We start from the raw sequence: 19555 nt of genomic DNA on the forward strand, positions 1-19555 counted from the left end.
CTTCACAAAAGCTTTTAAAAATGTGGACTTATATCTGCAGGAAACAACTATTATTAATGAAGCAGCTGGATTTCTTTTTAAATAGGTTACTTTGCAGCCATTTGCTCTACTAATTATAAACAGAAATGCTGACATATATCTACAGTGCTTTGGGATGCTGAATATTATCTAAAGTACATTTAAAAAGCCTTTTAGAAGAATAACCCATATCTGAAGTATGAATTGAAGCTGTGAAATAATATACATGAAAAACAGCTGCAGAAATTATTAGCTCACATTTCTCCCCAGCAGTTCTGCTTCCAAATATATCTGATGCAATATGAGAATCATTGCTCCACAGTAACATCATAATTCTGCTGATGCCACTTTCTATTAAAGTATCCTAATAAGTAGTAACTGTTCTGATACATGAGTGCATGTGAAATAAACCTGGGATATAGATATCACACCAGAGTAGTTCAGAGAAAGGTAATTCTCTCTCATGAATTATTTCAGGACTTGGTTCTGTTCTCTTCTATGAAATTCTCCATGCACACACACATGCACAGGACAATGTTTCAGGCCCAGACAAATCTTCCTGGGGCACTGCTGAAAAATCACAGAGCAGGAAAGCTGTAGGTACTCAAATCAGGGGCAGTTTCCTGTGCTGCAGATGGACAGAGACATGAGCCAGAAATGAAGGGGGAGTAATTTTTAAAAACTACCCAGTGTCCAAGACATGGATGATATCAAATGCTCCATAAAAATAACTTGGTTTTGAGAAATCAGCAAATTATCACAGGAAACTGCTGGTATGTTCTTGACAACATAACAGATATCTGTCATGTGTCGTGACAATGGAAAATAATAAATTATTTGGGAGAGTAGGTGAGGAGGACAACAAAGAAATGTCAGAGAAAAGCTACTATGGAATAATCCAAACCAAAAAGTAAAGAGAATTAGGTCTGGACGTATCTGTGGCAGTGGCTCTGCTGTACTCAGGACTGTATCCCTTGCTCCAATTGCTCTTTGGTGGCTTCCCCTCTTCCCAACAAGTATTGCCTCCATGGCTTTCTCCCCTCTCATGTAAATCTTTCTCAAGTGCTGGCTGCTTTTCCCTCCTGCTTATTCACTTTTTTTCTCTAAGCAGTTCCTTCCTCCTGCTACCACAGAAGAGCCTTCAATCACCATCACCAAGATTTTCATGCCACCATTTCCACAGCTCCCTGGTGAACATCTCTCCTTTGGGATAACCTTTCAAACAAGTTCCCAAACCCACAGGTCCCTGACTACCCACAAGCCCAGATTTAACATTCTGCAGGATGGAAATGACAAGGGTTCTGTTAAAAATGGATTATTTTAGGATAAGTTTAGCTCACAGAGGCGGGTCGTCCTTTCCTTTTACATTTCTAAAAAGAATTAAATACAATTTTGCCAACATATTACTCACATTTTCTGTAGCCCTTCTTTAATGTTTACTAAGGACCTTTGGGGGTTAATTAATGCCAGGACAATTCACCCATGAACTGTTTTCTAATTCAATTTGTTAAATGCAAGTAGCCATAAATATTATAAATCAATTACTGAGTATATTCTACGCTTCACCAACCAAAAAAATCATAACAGAGTATTTTTGAAGGTGATTGAGAAAAATTAACCACTTCCATAAAGCCAGGCATTTATGCTTCAATTTATCTTTTCTTTCACAAAAACAATTTGAAATACATTTTGCTAAATACAGGAACTACTTTTGTAGAAGAAATCAATTATATTCTGAAGTTTAAATCTTCTTTTTTTCCAGCCATGCTCTAATGTATTACTGTACCTCAGAAACATACCCTGGGGAAAAGGCTTCTATTCTTCACCAGAAATCCATGAATAACATTATGTAGAAATTAATTTGTGATAAATGATTTAAAATCTTAACCTAGAATGGTTTCTGATTCAAATGTCATCAGAAAATGGCACCTCACCCGCAGGAAGGAGTCAAGGGATCCGTTCTCCATGTATTCAACTACAATCATTACTGGTCTGCCTGCAAAACAGCAAAGAGACACATCAGCATTATGCACATATTATGGGGCTTTTGCAATTCTAGCTGTTCTGCAGAGGTCATTCACAGTAGCTGAATATATAAAATATTTCCAAAATTCTCATTTATATCGCAAACACAATTCTTTGTGTTACTCCTAAGAATTATTTTCTATGCACTTCTTTTTTTCTTTTGTTCTTACTGGATTAGCTGAATGCACATCATTCACTTTGGTGTACTCTCCCTTAAAAATGATCAAAGAAGAGCCTGCTATCTCCAAATAGCAAAACTTGCCATGTAATATTTTGGAATGTATCTGAATTAAGGCAAAACCCAAATATTCATAAGCCATGTCCAAGTTATTACAAACTGAGTGTTATAATTTTCCTCTAAAAAATACAAGTCTAATTGACTTAGGAACATGGGAGACAGATAAAATGGGGTGTCGCAAAAAAAGTTCTCCTAGATCTGCTGTGTGCATTGGGTGCTTATAATCCAGAAAAACTCTGAATTCATGAAAAATTATGTATATTTTGTAGATACCTAAAATATGCACAAGTCAAGTGTGCATACTCAAATCAAGGTTTTGCCCAACCAGCACAGTCCCAGGGTGGCACCATATCCAAATTGAAGCAGAACAAGACATTACATTTATTTCTTGAAAGGATATCCAAATGTGAAGATACACTTTTGAAGTGTGTACTTAACTTAAACACCAACTCACTACTGGTACCCTTTAAAAAAAAAACCCTCTATAAGTGCTTGACAGGAGAGGGGCATTCAAGCTGCCAACCAGGCTGCACAGCAATTCTTAGAATTATTAATATCCCAAAGCAGCCATTCCAGACAAAAAAATTAATGAAGAAGAATGTTAGTAAGATTAGGAAGGAGGTGAAAGGGCTTAAAATGGCAGAATTTTCTTTTCCTGAGAATGCCCATCTCTTTTGGGGTTTGTGGGAAACCAGAGCTATGCCAAGTGGTGACACTGAGTCCACCATTTCCCTTCCTCAATTCCACACTAGCTGGGCCAATATTTTTCAAGCCCAAAAGAAGACTCTTCAATCACTTCTTTTTTTTTTTTTTCTCTTAAGCTCAATTTATGTTTGTGATTTTTTTGGATGCGGGGATGAGAATCAAACAATCAAACACAGTGTTGGGCTGATAAAACATAGAAGGGCATTTTGATTGTTCCACCACAATTGTCCATTTCTGTTCAGTTTGATTAATTGTGGAAGTGTTTATTGAACTGTCCACAATGTACAACAGGCCACAGCCAGGTATTTCTCCTGAGCTGTTACAGTGAACCTTCTATCTAAAAAGTGAATGATCCATTTCTGTGTTTGCTCCAGCATGCTGACCCAAAGTTTTGGGTTCCTGGTAATGCCCATTCACAGAGCTTTCTCTCGTCTTTTTGTAGTTCCTATCACTATTCCCTCATTTCCTCTAATGAAATTCGTGATTATTTCTGTATTGACTTTCATGTTCACATCTTCCATGAATAAAACATTTCATAGTGTTGTCACTATACTAATTTTTTTTGTGTATGTGTAAAAATTCCCAGATGCCTTGATAAGTCTTTTTGGATAGCCCTTGGAAGTGTGAAGAATAACCTGCTTCTCTCTTTTTAACTGAATGTTTAGCCTCAGCTTCTGATGTGCATCTGCCACCAAATCAATTATATTCATCTACACCCATTGGTTATGCCCTGGTTTTACAATATAAACTTAAAAGATACATCTCTTTTAAGCTCTTAGAGATCAGAGGTTTTAAAAATTCATGTTTCCTTTAGTTCAGTTTGCTAATGATGACTGGTTGTACAGCCCACTCTCTTTAGTTTCAAGCACACGAATGCCCCGGATTCCCTTCCCTTTATGATTTCCTTACTGTCACGGGGCTGACACCTCCCCATGAAAGGAAAATCCTAAAACCTAGAGAAATAAACAACCTGCAGCCTGATGCTAGGGAATCTTCCACTGTGCAAAATCCTCTTGAGCAAGTAGTAATTTCTGAAATGATGCAGACAATAGCATTTTTCAAGAAGAAGGGGTGTAAAGCTGGCTTTCAGATGGCATATTCAATCAGAAATTTCTCTTTCTGGGTAAATCAACAACTAAAACACCTGTACAGAAAGTTTGCATTTGAAAGGAAGGACAAATGGACCTTTAGAACAGCACCCCTGGTTTCCTGTGGGGAATCCTTTGATACTCTACACTTTCCAGAAGCTGTAATTTTCTCTAGAGGTTCACTGGCCCTCATTGCAGCTTTTATGCTCCTTAAATTCACATTCTTCAACACAAATTATTTTCATACTTGCTAAACAGAACTATTAATTCTTCTACACTCTCTAACAAAATATTCTTCCCTCCAAAAAAAAAACCCACCTGTTCTTCCTTTTGCTCAGACCCTCTGCTCCTAGGTTAAAGTAACTATAAAATATATTTATATGCATTCATCTGTGGATTTAAAGAATATATTTCAGTATTGTTTTCCACTGGACAATGAGGTTTTAAACACTCAACTTGAATGACTTGAAATGACATGCCTTAACACAAAACCAAGCTCTTCTAAGTGACAGCACAGGAATGGCACTAAATACACCAAAAAGTGCAGCATTTTCCTTCTAACAGGTTGCTGTATATCAGGAAATCAGCAAATCATGAATAAATTCAGTCACTTTGGCTGATAGATTTCTACTGATTTAGTCTGTATCACTTGCCATGCTACCTAAATTTCAAATGGAATTGAGGTGGGATTGTGTCAAGACACTACAATGTGTCATGACACCATGAAAATAAACCTGGCTCCATCACTTGATTATCTCAAGCCAAAATCTTTAATCTGGACACAAACCTAAATTCTCAAATAATCCGGTCTTTAGTGTGACAGCACTTGATAAAAGCCACCTGATTTTGGCTGCAAATTTAATGTTTCCCTGGAGCTATTTATGTATTCCAAGACAGACTGTGACAGTGACATTTTTAGTCAGCAGTTTTTGTCTTTGGAGCACCTGTGGATTGAAAATGTCTCAGCTGTTGTTAGGGTGGCTTGAAGACTTAAAAAGTAAAAAACTCTGGTACACAGTAGAATCCAGTAGAATACAGTGGGAACTTTTACCATCAAATTTGCAACACTGGCTCTATTACCAGTATGTTATCCTTTACAGAGTAGTGCAGTTTGAGTCCAGAAAAACTTGTATGTGCTGGACCCCTGTACAAACACAAAATACTGCTTTAGTTTTTAAGAGGACTACAAAACTGACTTCAAAAATAGTACTGGGAGATTTCTAAACTAGTGCAGTGTTCGCATCAAAATAAATTTTTAAAAAAGCCTATTACTTAGATTATGAAAATTCACGTTGTTCTCATGGCACTTAGAATTCTTCATCCTCAAAACAAAACCAGGAGTGAATAAATGGGAGTGGAGCAGAGACGTCTCTGAGACAGAGAAGCAAGTTAATTTTACAGTCAAGAACCACACAAGAGAAGGAATGGAAAAAGGACACTGAAAAAGGTGTCAGCTGAGGGCTTGGAACCAAGGAGCTAAAAACTGTGGGTGTTGCTGGAGGAGAGCACACAGATTCTACTTTGAACTGGGGGAGGATGAAATAAAAATGTTTGAAGCTGCTTCAATGATCAAATCAGTCAAACAAATCAGACTTGCAGCAGTTTTAGATGCTTAGCACAGCTGGAATGGGGAGTACTGGGAGAAAACAGACCTTTTAAAGCAGAGGAATTATTACGTGTCCTGAGAATCCTAAATACAGATTTTACACACTACATATATCACATTTATAATTTGCAGCACATTATAACTAATGTATCATTTTACTACATAGTTAAGATAACAACATGAAATAATAACTGTATTTATACAGGACACACACACTGATACCATCCTCACATTCTCTGTTCTCAGATTTTTTGGGAAAGCATAAATATTCCTGCCCCAGACACATGTGGGATATTGTCTAAAGCAGTTTTCCCTCCTTGCACATGGAGTTAGTGTGGCTCTGGGAAATCATTTCAGAGTTCTAGCATCTCAGAAAGCCACACTGAACACACAAGAGCAGCACTGGGGCTTGGCATGATGCAGGAAAAGGAGAGTAATTCAATTTATCCCAACAGAGATGAATCTATAGAAGGGGCAGGGGCTGTTCACTGTTTTGAGGCAACTCCCACCTTGTGACAAGAGGCTGACTGCTTTGGACAACCTTCCCTAAGAAAGTTCTTCACTGCAGTTCTCCCACTCAGCTGTACTGCAATGCCACTCAAACAAAACCAGAGAAAATGACAAACAACCTGTATTGATGTCATGCCACCCCAGAATATGCTGCAATCTTGTATCTTCCAGTGATCAATCTGCTTGTCATTTTTTAATAAGCAGGAATGCAAAAAACCAAAAAAACAAAAAAAACAAAAAAGGGAAAAAAATCCCATACATTTCAAAATAATGTAAAATACTGGTTAAATCTGAAATTCACATTGTATATATTTTTAGGCTTCTTTTTTCCACAATACAAGATTTTGATAGCATGCAATTTAACTGAGTGCCAGAGTGATGAATAAGGAGGAGAATCTGAAGTGTCATATCAATGACAAAATATTCAGCTGGTTGTCTCCTGTTGTCATTTTAAATAATACAGCAAAGCCTCCTTTAATGAATGTTTTATGTAAGATTAATCCTCCAAAAAGAATAGTTAGCACACATTCTTTTTCTACAGACTTACAATGAAATCTCTAATAGCAATTATGGGGATAGATTTGTTAACATAAACACATGTTCCTCATTCTTTCACTTAAAACAGCACAGGTTGGCACCTGTTCCCTGGTTCATATCAGAAAAAATTGCTCCACCACTCCTGCAGATCAGAATCCACGTGGCTCAGGAAATCACCTCCCTATCAGGCATCTTTTCATTCCAAAGCCAAGTTCTGCTGTTGGTTTCCAGGGATTTATCTCCTGCTAAAGCAGAGATAAGCCAGCCCCAAACAAAGGGGCACACCCTGGGTGAGGGCTGTGCCTTCCACACTGCCAAGGAAATCCAGGGGAATGCTTGGGAGGCACTTCTGGAGCTACAGCTGCTCCATTCACTGCACACCCCTTCAAATCAGAGAGCCACTGGCCATGGCATTGCAGCTGCTTCTCTCCTGTCATCACTAAAAATGCATTTGTATGCACCAGAAAGAATTAATTGCAGTGATTAAAACCCATATTTTTCCATTATACAAAACAGATAGAGGAAAAAAGAAAGAAAACTAAACATTAAAAAAAAACGCAAATAAAAAAATTTCTGTCATTTTGCATTTTCGGTTTTGCATTGTTAGCCCCCATCAATTTACATGAAGCCAATGTGAATTTTACTGCAAGACACCACACTTGAATTATTGACTCACATGACAGAAGGCCCCTGACTAAGACCTGTGTCCAAGCAACATCAAAAAATAGAAGTTGCAGTTTCAAACTCCTTTTTGAGAGTTTAGAAGCCAGAGTTTGCAAACAGGATGGGATAACATATTTACATTTATCTGCTACCAAAGGAATTCCCATAGATAAAACCTATTTATCTTGCTCCTAGTGCACTTTGGATTTTCTCATGTCTATATATCAAATATCATTAGTTAAGTTAGTTTAGTCAGGGGAAGATACTTCTGCAAAATCAATTAATGACACTTCAAAACACATGAATGACCATAAGATACTGTTCAAATGTTAGGAAGGTATGGCCACACAGATACCACTGCTACCTGAAGATTTATTGTATCCACATAAACCTGTTTTCCTGTAATTATACATTAAATGCTTTTCCACTTACTACCCTGTGACCCACTGGCAAGAATTTATGCCTGTTGGTGTGTTTTGGAAGCCAGGAAAAGTCTGTATGTATATGCATATAATATTTATATTAAATATTAAATATTTATAAAAAACTTCTCAAGCCTTCTGGTTTGAGAACCTGCAGCCTCATGTTGCAGGCAGCACTGCAAGTGGCTCTCCTGGCTCCTCACATGACAAAGGGAGAATGTGCTTTGGACAACAGAAATTTGAGGAGTCCTGCTCCTCCTGCAAGCTCTAAACCACATCAATCCCCTCACTGTGCCTACAGAAGATATTCTGGAAGATTTTGAGGAAAGGCAAGTGGATCTGTAAAGAGAAAGCAGCTATGTTGTTTCCATTATTTATTTTCTGATCCTTATCTTCCCATGAGAGAAGCAAGTGGAATGCAGGAGAGGGTAAAGCCAGAAGAAATAGGGTTTTTTTTGTCACTACTTGGGGGTTGGGTGGGTGAGAGAGAAATAATGCCTAAAATTATATTATAGGAATACAAAAAATGGCACTTTTGCTTTAGCACTGAAGCAAAGAATAAGAGAAAAAAATAGTAACAGATAATGCATTCTGTTCAGATTCAGTTTAAGAGAGACTTTTGCCCAGTTGTATTAACCAAAACAATTCACCTCAGTTATTTTATAACTGAAATTCAGCATATTTCACTTTATCTAATGACATCTCACCCTGAAGCTCCTCAGGGCTCATACCAACCCATATCCTCCTGTGGAAGGAGCAAGGGATGTTCTTTGCTTCAGAATTAGACCACAGAGTCTGACTGCATCAATGACCACTTGCCCTGCTGACCCCAGAGCACAGAAAGGAATTTAAACAATGTCAAATCTGTGCACAAATCTGGGCTTCTGCACTTCAGGCTGCCACGATTCATAACAAGTTCTTAGGGAATGCAAGAAGCAAATCCTACTTAACCTCTGTTGTGAATTTACCTATTATCATAGGGGCATTATAGTTAGAAGCTCTAAGCTACAATGTAAATTTGAAAAGGAGCAAAATTAAAAAAAAAAAGCATACACAAGGTTACAATGAAGCAAGGTTTTGTGCTTTCATAAGCATAATGACGTAGTTAAGGTATTATTTCAATCCTATTCTAAAATGGCATTTGTAATTTATTTGATATTATGCCTAATTGAAAAATTGATAAGATTCTGACATGACTTTAGGATATCCTTTGTGTATTTTCCCATTTACCATTTGAGCCATTTTGCCCCATTTCCCTTTAGTCTGCATAAAGAGTAAACATCTGAGATACCACTGAGCTGTAAAAAACTCATGATCCACCACTCTTCCTTATGAGCAAGGCATCATTTCTCATGTGCAGAAGTAGTGGAGGTCACACATCAACACTCCTGAAGGTTCTGGAACCCACAAAGGAACCTTTGGTTGTAACATGTGGGCTGCTAAATCCAAAATTAAGAAAACAAAACATCATGACTCAGAGCTCCAACAGATACATGATGCCCTGGACCTAACATTGATATTTTTGTGATCTCCTGGGGTTTTTAATCATTTCTCTTTGAGGGTTTTTACCTTCAGAACATGAAGGCACACACTGTCAAGCTTCTCCCTCCAACTCTGATTCTAACTCTGTCACAGACAGGTGATATGAGTCTATAGAGGATTGTCTAGTCTTCACCAACTGCACAAGCCACCTAAAAAGGCTTTTCAAATACCACTATGTAAAATTCAGATTTAGGCAGATTATTTCCCATACTCAGTATTTGGGCCTGGGAATGCTACTTCAGCAAGTTGAATTTGGTAGAGGCTCATGGCTTCCTACCTAAAATAGACCAAAACTATTTAAACATTATTCATAATGTTTAAAGTTAGCTGTTTCTCCTGCCTCCCATCTCACAAAAATGAACCAGTTCTGATTATGCTTTTACATCTAGTGTTCTATCAGTGGCAAAAAAGGGAGTTCAGTTTTCCCCTAATCTTGAAACAAAGAAAATCTGTGTGCATCTCATTTACAAGTATACTTCTGTGTATGTCTGTCAAGCTTCTCCTGCTCTCTTCATATCTTTCTGCTTCTGTCAGTAAGGAACAGCAACTTGCTTCAACATGCTTGAAACAATAAATTTCCACATTTTCTGTTGTCAGATTTTAAAAATATGCAGTAGTAGTGTATATTATGTAAAAATGACCACATATGCAAATACTTTTTTCTGAACTTCTAGGATTTAAATGCTTGGAATTGTTTACCATGACCACCTGAGCATGAAATTAGATATTTAGCAAGGGTGAAGAATGAAAACCTCTTTTTGTCATGTCCTACACTCAGAGCTTAAACCCAGTTTTACAGTTCAGTCTTAACCCTAACTGACCAGCACAAAATATGTTTCTTTCAGTATTAATGCTACTTGCTGCTCATCCTTATTTTGATTCTGAAGTACTCCCTGTCTGCCTAATGGGAAAGTCAATCTACATTTGGACTTCTGTTCTCAGAAAATACACGCCATTATGTGTTAGTTATAGGGTTTTAAGGTAAACATTCCAGTGGAACAGCACTGAGGCTGGGAAGAATAAACTGGAAGAGCCATTTGGCTCTGGTATCCCAGGAAATCCATATGCAATAGAAGAATCAATTTGTTACTCACTGGGAAAGGATTAGCAGTTTTCATTTAACAAAAAATATAGAAGTGTAGGTGCTGGAATTCACAATAAAGAAAAATGCATTAACTGGGGGGAAAAAAGTTACTTTTCTCATTATTGGAGTATTATAATCATAGTTGAATTCACTACGTACAATTGCTCCTTGATGGTTCTTGTTGAGTAATTTTGTTCAATAAGGATCTGTCAATACAATTTGCTTTCAAATGTCAGTTTATATAATATCAAGAATAATGGGCTCGCTCAGGTGCACTTGGAAATTGTAATAAAATATTAATTTTGGGCAAAAGAAAACTGTTAATCATCTAGTTTAGTACTCTACAATTTTGCATGAATATTTTTTGAGGAGCTCTGTGGAATAAATGTGAACATTGTAATGTGTGTTAAACAAAAGCCATAAATAACTAGGCAGTAAAACACTGAAGAGGGGATATACTCTGTAGAATGTGCTTTTTGTTGAAGAGGAGTTCAGGACAGCAGTGAGCAAATCATCCAATATCACTTCCAGTTACTGGAAAGTAAGTGCATTCTCAATTACTTGCATGCAATATATTTTTTGAGGTTCACAAAAGTGGGTTGTTACATCAAGCCAAATTTCTTTGCTTCCATTTTTCCTACAATGTCAAGGAGCTGGATAGTTAACACTCACAAATTCAGTGGCAGGAAATAACTGATAGTCACACTTCATTAAAAAAGCCACATCAGGATACTTCCACAGAAGCTCCAGAGAGGGGCTCTGTGCGAGGAACAGGGGGCAATGATCCAGCTGCTGACCACAGCATGATGGGGAGATGATATTCACAGAGAGGAGTTTATGGCAAGAATAATTTTGATAGTTTTGTCCTGCTAATGCAGACTGAATGCTGAACAGTCTGTAGGAGAGGTTTGGCTAACAGAACCTTTCCATGGTAGCTCATAGCCTGGCACCCATCTCCAGCTCTTGACAGAAAAACTCAGTGAAGAAGTTTAGCTTGAAAGGAACGGTAGGAGAGGTATTTGTTTTCCCTTTTTTGCTTCCCAGCTCAGCTAGCTGAGCAATCTCTGGCTGCTCAAAGACAGCAGAGCACCGTGAAGCTTCCTGCCTGTAACTTCTGTGGGCACTTACCCAACAAACCCTTCACACAATACTTCAATCAGGAGCTGCAAGAGGAGCGAGCCCAGAGCTTCCCCAAAGTGGAGCAAATAACAAACAGGGTGTGTAGCTTGGGAGAGAATGTGAAGAGAGAGGTGTACCTCTGGCAGTTTATAATTTGGGTTCTCACAAGGTGTGTGGGTTTGTGGGTGTGTGTGGGTGTGTGTCATGAAGGAAGCTTCCACAGCTTGTGCCAGCATCAGTGTGATGAGGAGTGTAAATGCTAAGTGGTTTAAGAATTCTATTTAATTTATGCAAGGCTATCACTTGAGAAAAAGTACTTATTGCTCATGTGAATCCATCTGTCACTGCAGACCTACATCAGCAAAGTCATGTCAATTTGTACTGCTAACAGGTGGAATAACAAGGAATGAAGTAATTTGTGACATAAATGATAGCTAAATAAAAAGGAAGCTGTTGTCTGCAAATGGGCTTGTTTTTGCAAGAATCTAAGATAAATTTTTCAGGCCTGCTTTAAGTTTTGCTTCTGGTGAAAGCAGTGACAGACTTTTGATGTAACTATCAAAGATAAGCACTACTGCATTAGAAGTCCTGTCTAGGCTTGAAAAACACCTACATTTGAGACAATCTGTTTATGTAGAAAGACATAATGCCCTGTCCCAGCAGCATAAATTAATCCTTAAATTGGCTAAATGAGGATTCCTTTTTCATAAGAGAATCTCTGCACAGTGTAAAAACTGAATTACACAAAACTGAACATAGGCTGTCAATGCAATGGTAAAAGAAATACACTCCTCTCAACTACTGAGATTAAAGTAGAAAGGGAAAAAAGGAAACCAACAGCTGCATGGCCTTGCCAAGCTGCTTTCCAGACACTTATTTATAGCAGCCTTTCTAGTTTAGTTCTGTGTTTCATTAAAACATCTGTAGTGAATTTTGTAGAAAAAAGATCTAAAAGCATTTTGTCTTTAGTTAGAAATAAATTTTCTGAGTATTTGGAAGGGAATGTGCCACTTAGCTTAAGTTAAAGGTTTTAGCATCTCATTATCTTTGTTCCTAATGACCCTAATAGCAGAATAATGCTGGCATTTTAAGTCTCCCATGTAGTTAAATTAACTGAAATCTTACCCATAACCAATATGTGAAACAATTAGGTTATAATTCTGCAGTTATTAAATGTTAAGTACCTCTGTTAGGCTTATGAGAGCTACTGTCCAGTACAAGCCCAAACATCTCCACTGAATCATGCACAGCAAGAGAGTCAGTTCTCTTACATCCCAGATCAGCACTACCTTGTCAAGATTTGTTTTCATGTTTTTTTTTGGTTTGTTTTTTTTTCCCAAAAATGTTTGGGTTTTTTTTTTTTTTTTTGCTCGCATGTAAAGCAAAGCTGCTTTTAGCAATTTAGGAAAGGAAAGGGTATCCCCTGGTCATCTCTGATGAAAAAAGAGGCAATTCAGAATTCATACCATGATTAATATAAATGTAAATATGATAAAGTAATAAGGAAGAGTTAAATAGCAGCACTACAGGTAAGATTGTTGAGATACAACTATTAGCAGCAATTGCTGACCTGCACTGCAGAGCTTCATGCTCCCTGACCCCAACATGCATTCTTTCTCAAAGGAACACATATCATCCATTGGATTTATCACAGTTCTTCATTGCCTCTCAACTACCTGAAAATCTTCTCTTTCTCTGGGGTTACTGCTTTGCTCACTTTTCTTTTTTGGTTGCTTTTGACATGATCAAACAGCACCATTCATCTCCATTAACTTGAAAGGATATCTGTTACACATCATGCCATTGCATTTCCATATTTTCCCATTTTCAATGTTTCACCAGATTGACTCAGAATTCTTAGTAAGAGACATTTAACAGCAAGGAATTCTGAATGAGTTTCATTAAACAAACTACATTTAAGAACTCTTAAGTCCATAGGACCAAAAGCTTTACAAGTACTCAAAAAACAACAGTCCTGAGGATTTGATAAAATTAACTTGTAGGTAGGGAGGTAGTTGAGAAGCCACTTCATGAATCTGAGGCCATTTGTAATTTAACAGAATCAGTGGGATGCTCTACATAACACTGTGCTCAAAACAGAGAATTTTATGGGGCCTGCGCTATTTCCTGCTCAATAGTTGTTTACTTATAGGTACCACCTCCTTGTGATGCTGACTGCCACAATTCCTGAGGGCTATTAAACACTCTGAGATATCCCATGGAGAAAAAATTATGGAAAGTATTTCACAAACTGTCGACAAAAGAAACCCAAACAGTCATAAGAAAAGACATCAAAGCCGCTGAGATGCTTCTATTCAAAGAAAGCAAAGAAAGAAATAATAGCACTTGAAATAAAAAGAAAAATAAGAATCATCTTGTAATTAGAATTACTGCAGTAGATAAAATGGGGCACAGAGAATTACAATAGTTTCTTTTGTATAGCAAATCAGTAACATTATGTAATTTACCAATTTTCTCCCTTTTTTTACCAGAAGAGATTTTTTTTCTTTCAAGAAAAACTTTTAAGTAACACTACAGATAACACAGGATGTCCAGAAAAGATGCCAGCCTTCCATTAGCCCATGTACAGGTCCATTTTTAAACAAAAATATGCAGTTTGGAAAGGAACTTTGATTCAGTTTTAACTATAGTTGTATGCATTTACTCTTCATTTATTACTTTTGATGGAAGATGATGTTTAATGGCTCCAGAAGGGAATGGATAACACAAGTAGCTTGTCATGGAAAGGAGCCCTCTAACCTGTCCTCACTCATTTAAAGAGAATTACAGGAAGGTTATTTAAAAAAAAAAAAAGGTGGTTTTCATGAGATACAACTTGCAGCTACCAAAGAACACAGAGATTTCGAACACCAATTTAATATATTATTAAGTTTTCCCTTTCCAAATTTGTTTTGCTTCTATGTTTTAGTGATGGAATATAAATTTTTAGGGAAGAGTCAGAGTCACACAAATTCCAAATTCCAAGATGTTAAAGTTCTCCTTCTTTGGTGCTCATGGACATGCTTCATGAAATGGATAATTAGAGGACACCAGGCCTTCTCTTCCAATATTTAGGTTGGCCACTTAACTGCAGAACAGTTTCCCTCACAATTTCTCCTATACATTAATTCAGGAAAATGGCTTGTTCCCAAGAATTTATTGTCTTTTCCATTTCCTTTTGGTTTGGCTTTTCATTGGAAAGGACATCTGATCTCCCTGTCTGACAAATACCAAATTTGATTTCCCTGAGATGTGTGGAGAGATGGGGCAGAGAGTGAAGGAAAAAACAACTGATGTGTGGGAACAGGCTGGAATACCTACCAGAGGAAATGCTGGGGGGTAAAGATCCACCCCCTGCCACTGGATGTGAGGCCAGGATGCTATTTAAAAATCCCGCCCTCAGGAATCTCGAAAGAGACTTCACCCCAATGGTCGGGAAGGATCCTTTCAAAGAAATAGAAATGATCATTAATCAAATGACTTGTTCTCTGGCTGACAAAAGAAGTTGACTGTTTAAAGAAAGAACAACCAAATTTCTGCAGAGTTTACAGTGGTTTCATGGGAACAGATCTCATGAAAAGCTTTTGTTTGCTTTTTAACCAAGTCATACAATACACAGCTTTAACCAGAAAAAGCTTTTCTGCATAGTTTGCAAATGGAGAATTCCAGCACTTCTAGGAGCAAGAGAAAAATTTGGTGCTTCAACAGCAAATTGCACCTGTGGGATACTCATAATGCATTCCAAATGACTCCACCATAGAGGCAAGTTACAATTATGTGTTCAAATCAAAGACAGACCAGTAGAGATGAGGCTATACCAGCAAAGCTGTTTTACACCAGTATTTTAAAGCCACCTGACAAAAGTCACAAGGGGCAAAGGGAAACCAGAATTTGTAGCTAAAATACTGAATTCTGTGTCAAAGCAGCTCCAGCAGTCAGAGCTTCTGTCACACCTCCCAACACCTGTCTATGTATTGATACAGGCAAAAACCAGGAGTATGGATGATGCCTAAAGATTTTTAGCTTTTTAATATATTTTTCATATAATTGTTACTTTTTGATTTTAAGCAATGTGGACATGGCCCCTTTTTGCTTTGCTGTCACCAGAAGCTCAACACATTTTATGCTTTCACTATAATAAACTGTATATTCTTCTCATTGCCTACATGTATGGTTTTAATCATAGAAACAATGATTATCTCATCCACCTCTTCTAAAACAAATATTTGTGATGTATCTACTGGTGAGAAATGAATGCCTTAGCATTTGATCCACTATTTCAGCTGTCAGCATTTGTACAGAGATCGGCAGACATCATTTCAACTTCCCCGTGTTAGTGCTCATTGAGTGCCAGCATCAAAGATGGATCTGAAATGACAGCTCTGCACATCTCACTGAAAAGCACAGGGTCAAGATTCTCCCACCTGGCAATAAATCTAAACTGACAATCAGAATAATCTGGGTATTTTTGCAAGTGCATCAAGTAAGCATCCATCCAAAAAGTTAGGCAATGGCAAGTTTGTTTTCCTCACCTTGCAGGTACTTCATATTCGTTCTTTTAAGAGACAGAAAGCATCTTGATCTTTATAGACAATGAGAAAAATCAACGGCCTTCAACAGTTGAGATTTTTTTTCCACTAATAAAAATACATTGAGGAAAATTTACCCCCAAAACACACATGCACTTGCTGAATTTAAAGTAGCCTAGGAGAGCTTTGAGTTTTTTACTTTTGTTTTCAAGCAAGAATTCTAATGTTTTCCCTCAATCCATCTGTCCTTTAAATTTTTTAGTTAGTCATGCTGCAGTCTGTGGGAAAATAATTAATTTAAAATAATTAATTTAATTGATGTAGATGCAGTACTTTTATATCTGGTGGCTAAAGGTTTTCCCTCTGGACACACAAGAGAAATCTTTGACATTCCTATAAAAGTGTTTCCATATTCCATGGCTTTCACTTTAAAATATTTGCAAAAGTGATCCTGGACAGACAGTACAGAATGCAATACACAAAGATTCAATTTTAAAAGGGAAATTGTTCCATTAACTCCAAGATGTTTGGTACTAAACAGCATCTTAAAACATAAAGGCTAAATAATGAACATATGAAGACTTCCCAAATAGAAAATGGCTCTTGTTTCAAAATATGAATTATACCAACAATAAGGTATAGCCACTGAGTCACACACCATATGTACAAACCTTCAGAAAAGCCAAACAGCTTTAGCTTCACCATTGACATTTTCCTCTATTTAAATGCTGTTAAATGGCAAATAACTCCAGTTTCCTAACAGTCTTACAACAAGTTACTTTGTTATAGAAAGTTGTGAAGACAACCCCAAATTTATTTCACTTATTGTACATACCCAGAAATAAAAAAAAAACAAAACCAAGGAGCAGTGAATTTTAGAGCAAATCTATAAATACTACGAGAACTAGAGGGCTGAAATTATTGAGGTATAAGCAGCAAGTAACTAAAAGAATACATATAAATAGCACTTTTCTCTCACACTCAAAAGTCAGGGTTCAGTTGCTTAAGTGTAAACGGTTTGTGTCATTTGAGATGCTCTAAAAAATCTGAGTGGCAGACATGACATGATCGGCAGGAGATTTCCACTCTGAAAGTGGCTGTGAGAGGCAAAGCAGCAGTTGGATATTTAAGAGGAGGCACTGAGTCTCATTTCAGGCAGTCCATCCAGTCTCCTGTCACCTCAGAAATGCCTCTGACTAAGCAGAAGTCAGAGTTACTAGAACAAGACCTCATTTAGTTTCTTCTAGAAGTCCACAAACACCTCCTGAAAAGGACAAGGTTGGTGCCATTCAGCCCTGACCAGTATCCATCAACAAAAATTGCAGACAAATGAGAGATTTAAAGTTCATTCATCTTAAAACATGCACAGCTCTAAATTAAAACACAGCCCCAGGATGAACTTTTTTCAGCCCCAGGTGTGCTTTTTTCATCATGTGTACAATGTGAAAAGGATTTGAGACTTGATTATGTGATTTTATGTTGGGAAGGTGATAATCACTGCAGATAAAGCAAATTAATTCTTGTTAAGCCACATCAATCACCAGCAGATGGACAGAGCTTTGATAAGAGCTTACAGTAGTTTAGAAGTTACTCAAACCTTTACTTGTTTGCATAAACATTCATGAAATATTTGAATGAATGACACAGAATCACAGAATATGCAAGGTTGGAAGGGACCCCTGGAGTCAGCTAGTTAACCAGATTTCTTAAGAAATTATGCCATTCTCTCAGTCCACATCACACAGAGACTCGTGTTTCCCACCACTTCTGTTTTCTGCAAAAACTTATTTTTGCAGTGGGTGCACTCACACTGATGGAAAGATCTTTCAGTACAAGATTCTAAACTGGGAAAAGGAGACAAGAATATTAAGCCATGATTCCTCAGTGCCCTCAAATGCTGTCGTTATTTAGCAGTTTACACTCATGGATTTATTGAGGAGAAAACCCCAACCTCTCCCTGCTAATGGGAAACCACGTAAGTTACAATATTAGTTGGAAAAGTGTGTTGAAACTGTAGAAATACATGGAATAGCTGATAATTCATGAAGTATCCACCACTTTCTGAGCCTTGTGATACCAGTTTAGAACTCAGTGTAAATTCTTCTGTTTCACAATAATTACAGCTAAGTGCCTGAGCTCAGAGGCAGTGGGGGAGTGCTGAATCAATTAGCCTGCCTTCCACCTTCAGCTGTTCCTGGGGGAATATCATCCCACAAATTGTGGAATTTGATAGGGAAGTCACTGGTACAGCATCCTAAAGTGGCATGGGTTTAAGTAGGATATTATCCCCCTGAGCAGAAGGGCAGGAGAAGGTGGCTGGGCAAAGGAAATCCATTTGCTTAGTTCAGCTCCAGAGCACTGACATTAATTCACACCCATTTATTGGCACTGTGTGGTCACAGCATGGCCAGCCAGGAGGGACAGCCACTGCTCCCAGCCCCACATCCCATGACCAGTGACAAAACTCTGCCCTGTTCTTTGTCACTGCTGGTTTTCCTTAGTTATTACTATTCTTTATTATTATTAAGTATCTATTCAATACTTTCTGCAGGTGGAATTGACCATTTCATGTGCTGTGTACTTCTGAGCATCTAACAGATACAACTTTGAAAACAGCTCTTTGGCTGCTTAATTTAAAAAACTGGATTGCGAAGTGCTAGAGAGGTCACAATTGCCTTCTTCTATTTATTTTTACAAGTACCATCTCTTTATTGGCACCAGCAAAAGAAGACTTCAGTCTGTTGTTCCTTTCCCACAGATTTGGTTTGGAAAAAAAAGAAAAAAATGCATGGGTGGTATATTTAATGTAAAAAATCCCATTGCTATTTATTTCTATATAGTCAGTTCTCTTGATTCTTTCCATGCAGGGATTGTTAAAACCCAGCTAAGAGAAAGTTCTCAGGAACTCTGCAGATGAAGGCTTTAGGGAAGGGAGGGCTGTAAGGAGCTTTTGCACCCAGTTTGGCTGGAAGCAACTGGCTGTTTTCACTCCAAAGTGCATTTTCAGGCAGGGTGGGCTGAACATTTAGTAACAGAATACTGGAGGACAGAATGCAGAAAGTTTTCCTGCTTTGGAATAGGAGAATTATCCAATTTTATCACTTAACATCTGAGAGAAGACTGGCTTCTGTTAGGAGCACTTCCCTTTCTAAAATAAAACCTCATTTTTATTGTTACTTCCTTGGGGAAGTTAGAAGCAGGGTTAGAGCATTTTTTTGACAAAATTATTTGAAATATATCCATTATGGAAACTACTGAAAACCAGTTGACTTTTCTCTCACATGATTTTATTGATTCATCCTTACTAGACCACCAGGAATGGCACATTACTTCATAATCTTTTATGAGGGAACATATGGAAGGTTTTTATAAGGAATGGCTTATAAAGCTTTGAAATTATGATGTCAGATTACAATTTTTAGAGCACTCAAAAGGCTTGACTTGCAGTGGAAAAAAAATCAGCAGCAGG

At 37.6% G+C, this 19555-nt stretch overlaps 1 protein-coding gene across 5 annotated transcripts in view; it reads right to left on the reverse strand.

Moving 5' to 3' along the window:
- The window catches only part of EPHA6 (EPH receptor A6), a 373338-nt gene that overhangs the window by 58397 nt on the left and 295386 nt on the right, over positions 1–19555 (reverse strand). For 3 of the 5 annotated variants that reach the window (XM_077174585.1, XM_077174586.1, XM_077174589.1), the window contains 2 exons: positions 14879–15001; positions 1953–2014 (listed from right to left, as the gene is read on the reverse strand). In XM_077174585.1, coding sequence (XP_077030700.1) covers positions 1953–2014; positions 14879–15001 — 185 coding nt within the window. The remainder of the gene's footprint in view (positions 1–1952; positions 2015–14878; positions 15002–19555) is intronic. The other 2 variants (XM_077174587.1, XM_077174590.1) reach the window with 1 other exon arrangement.

Source organism: Agelaius phoeniceus, chromosome 2 (assembly GCF_051311805.1).
Source record: "Agelaius phoeniceus isolate bAgePho1 chromosome 2, bAgePho1.hap1, whole genome shotgun sequence".
Taxonomy (NCBI): domain Eukaryota; kingdom Metazoa; phylum Chordata; class Aves; order Passeriformes; family Icteridae; genus Agelaius; species Agelaius phoeniceus.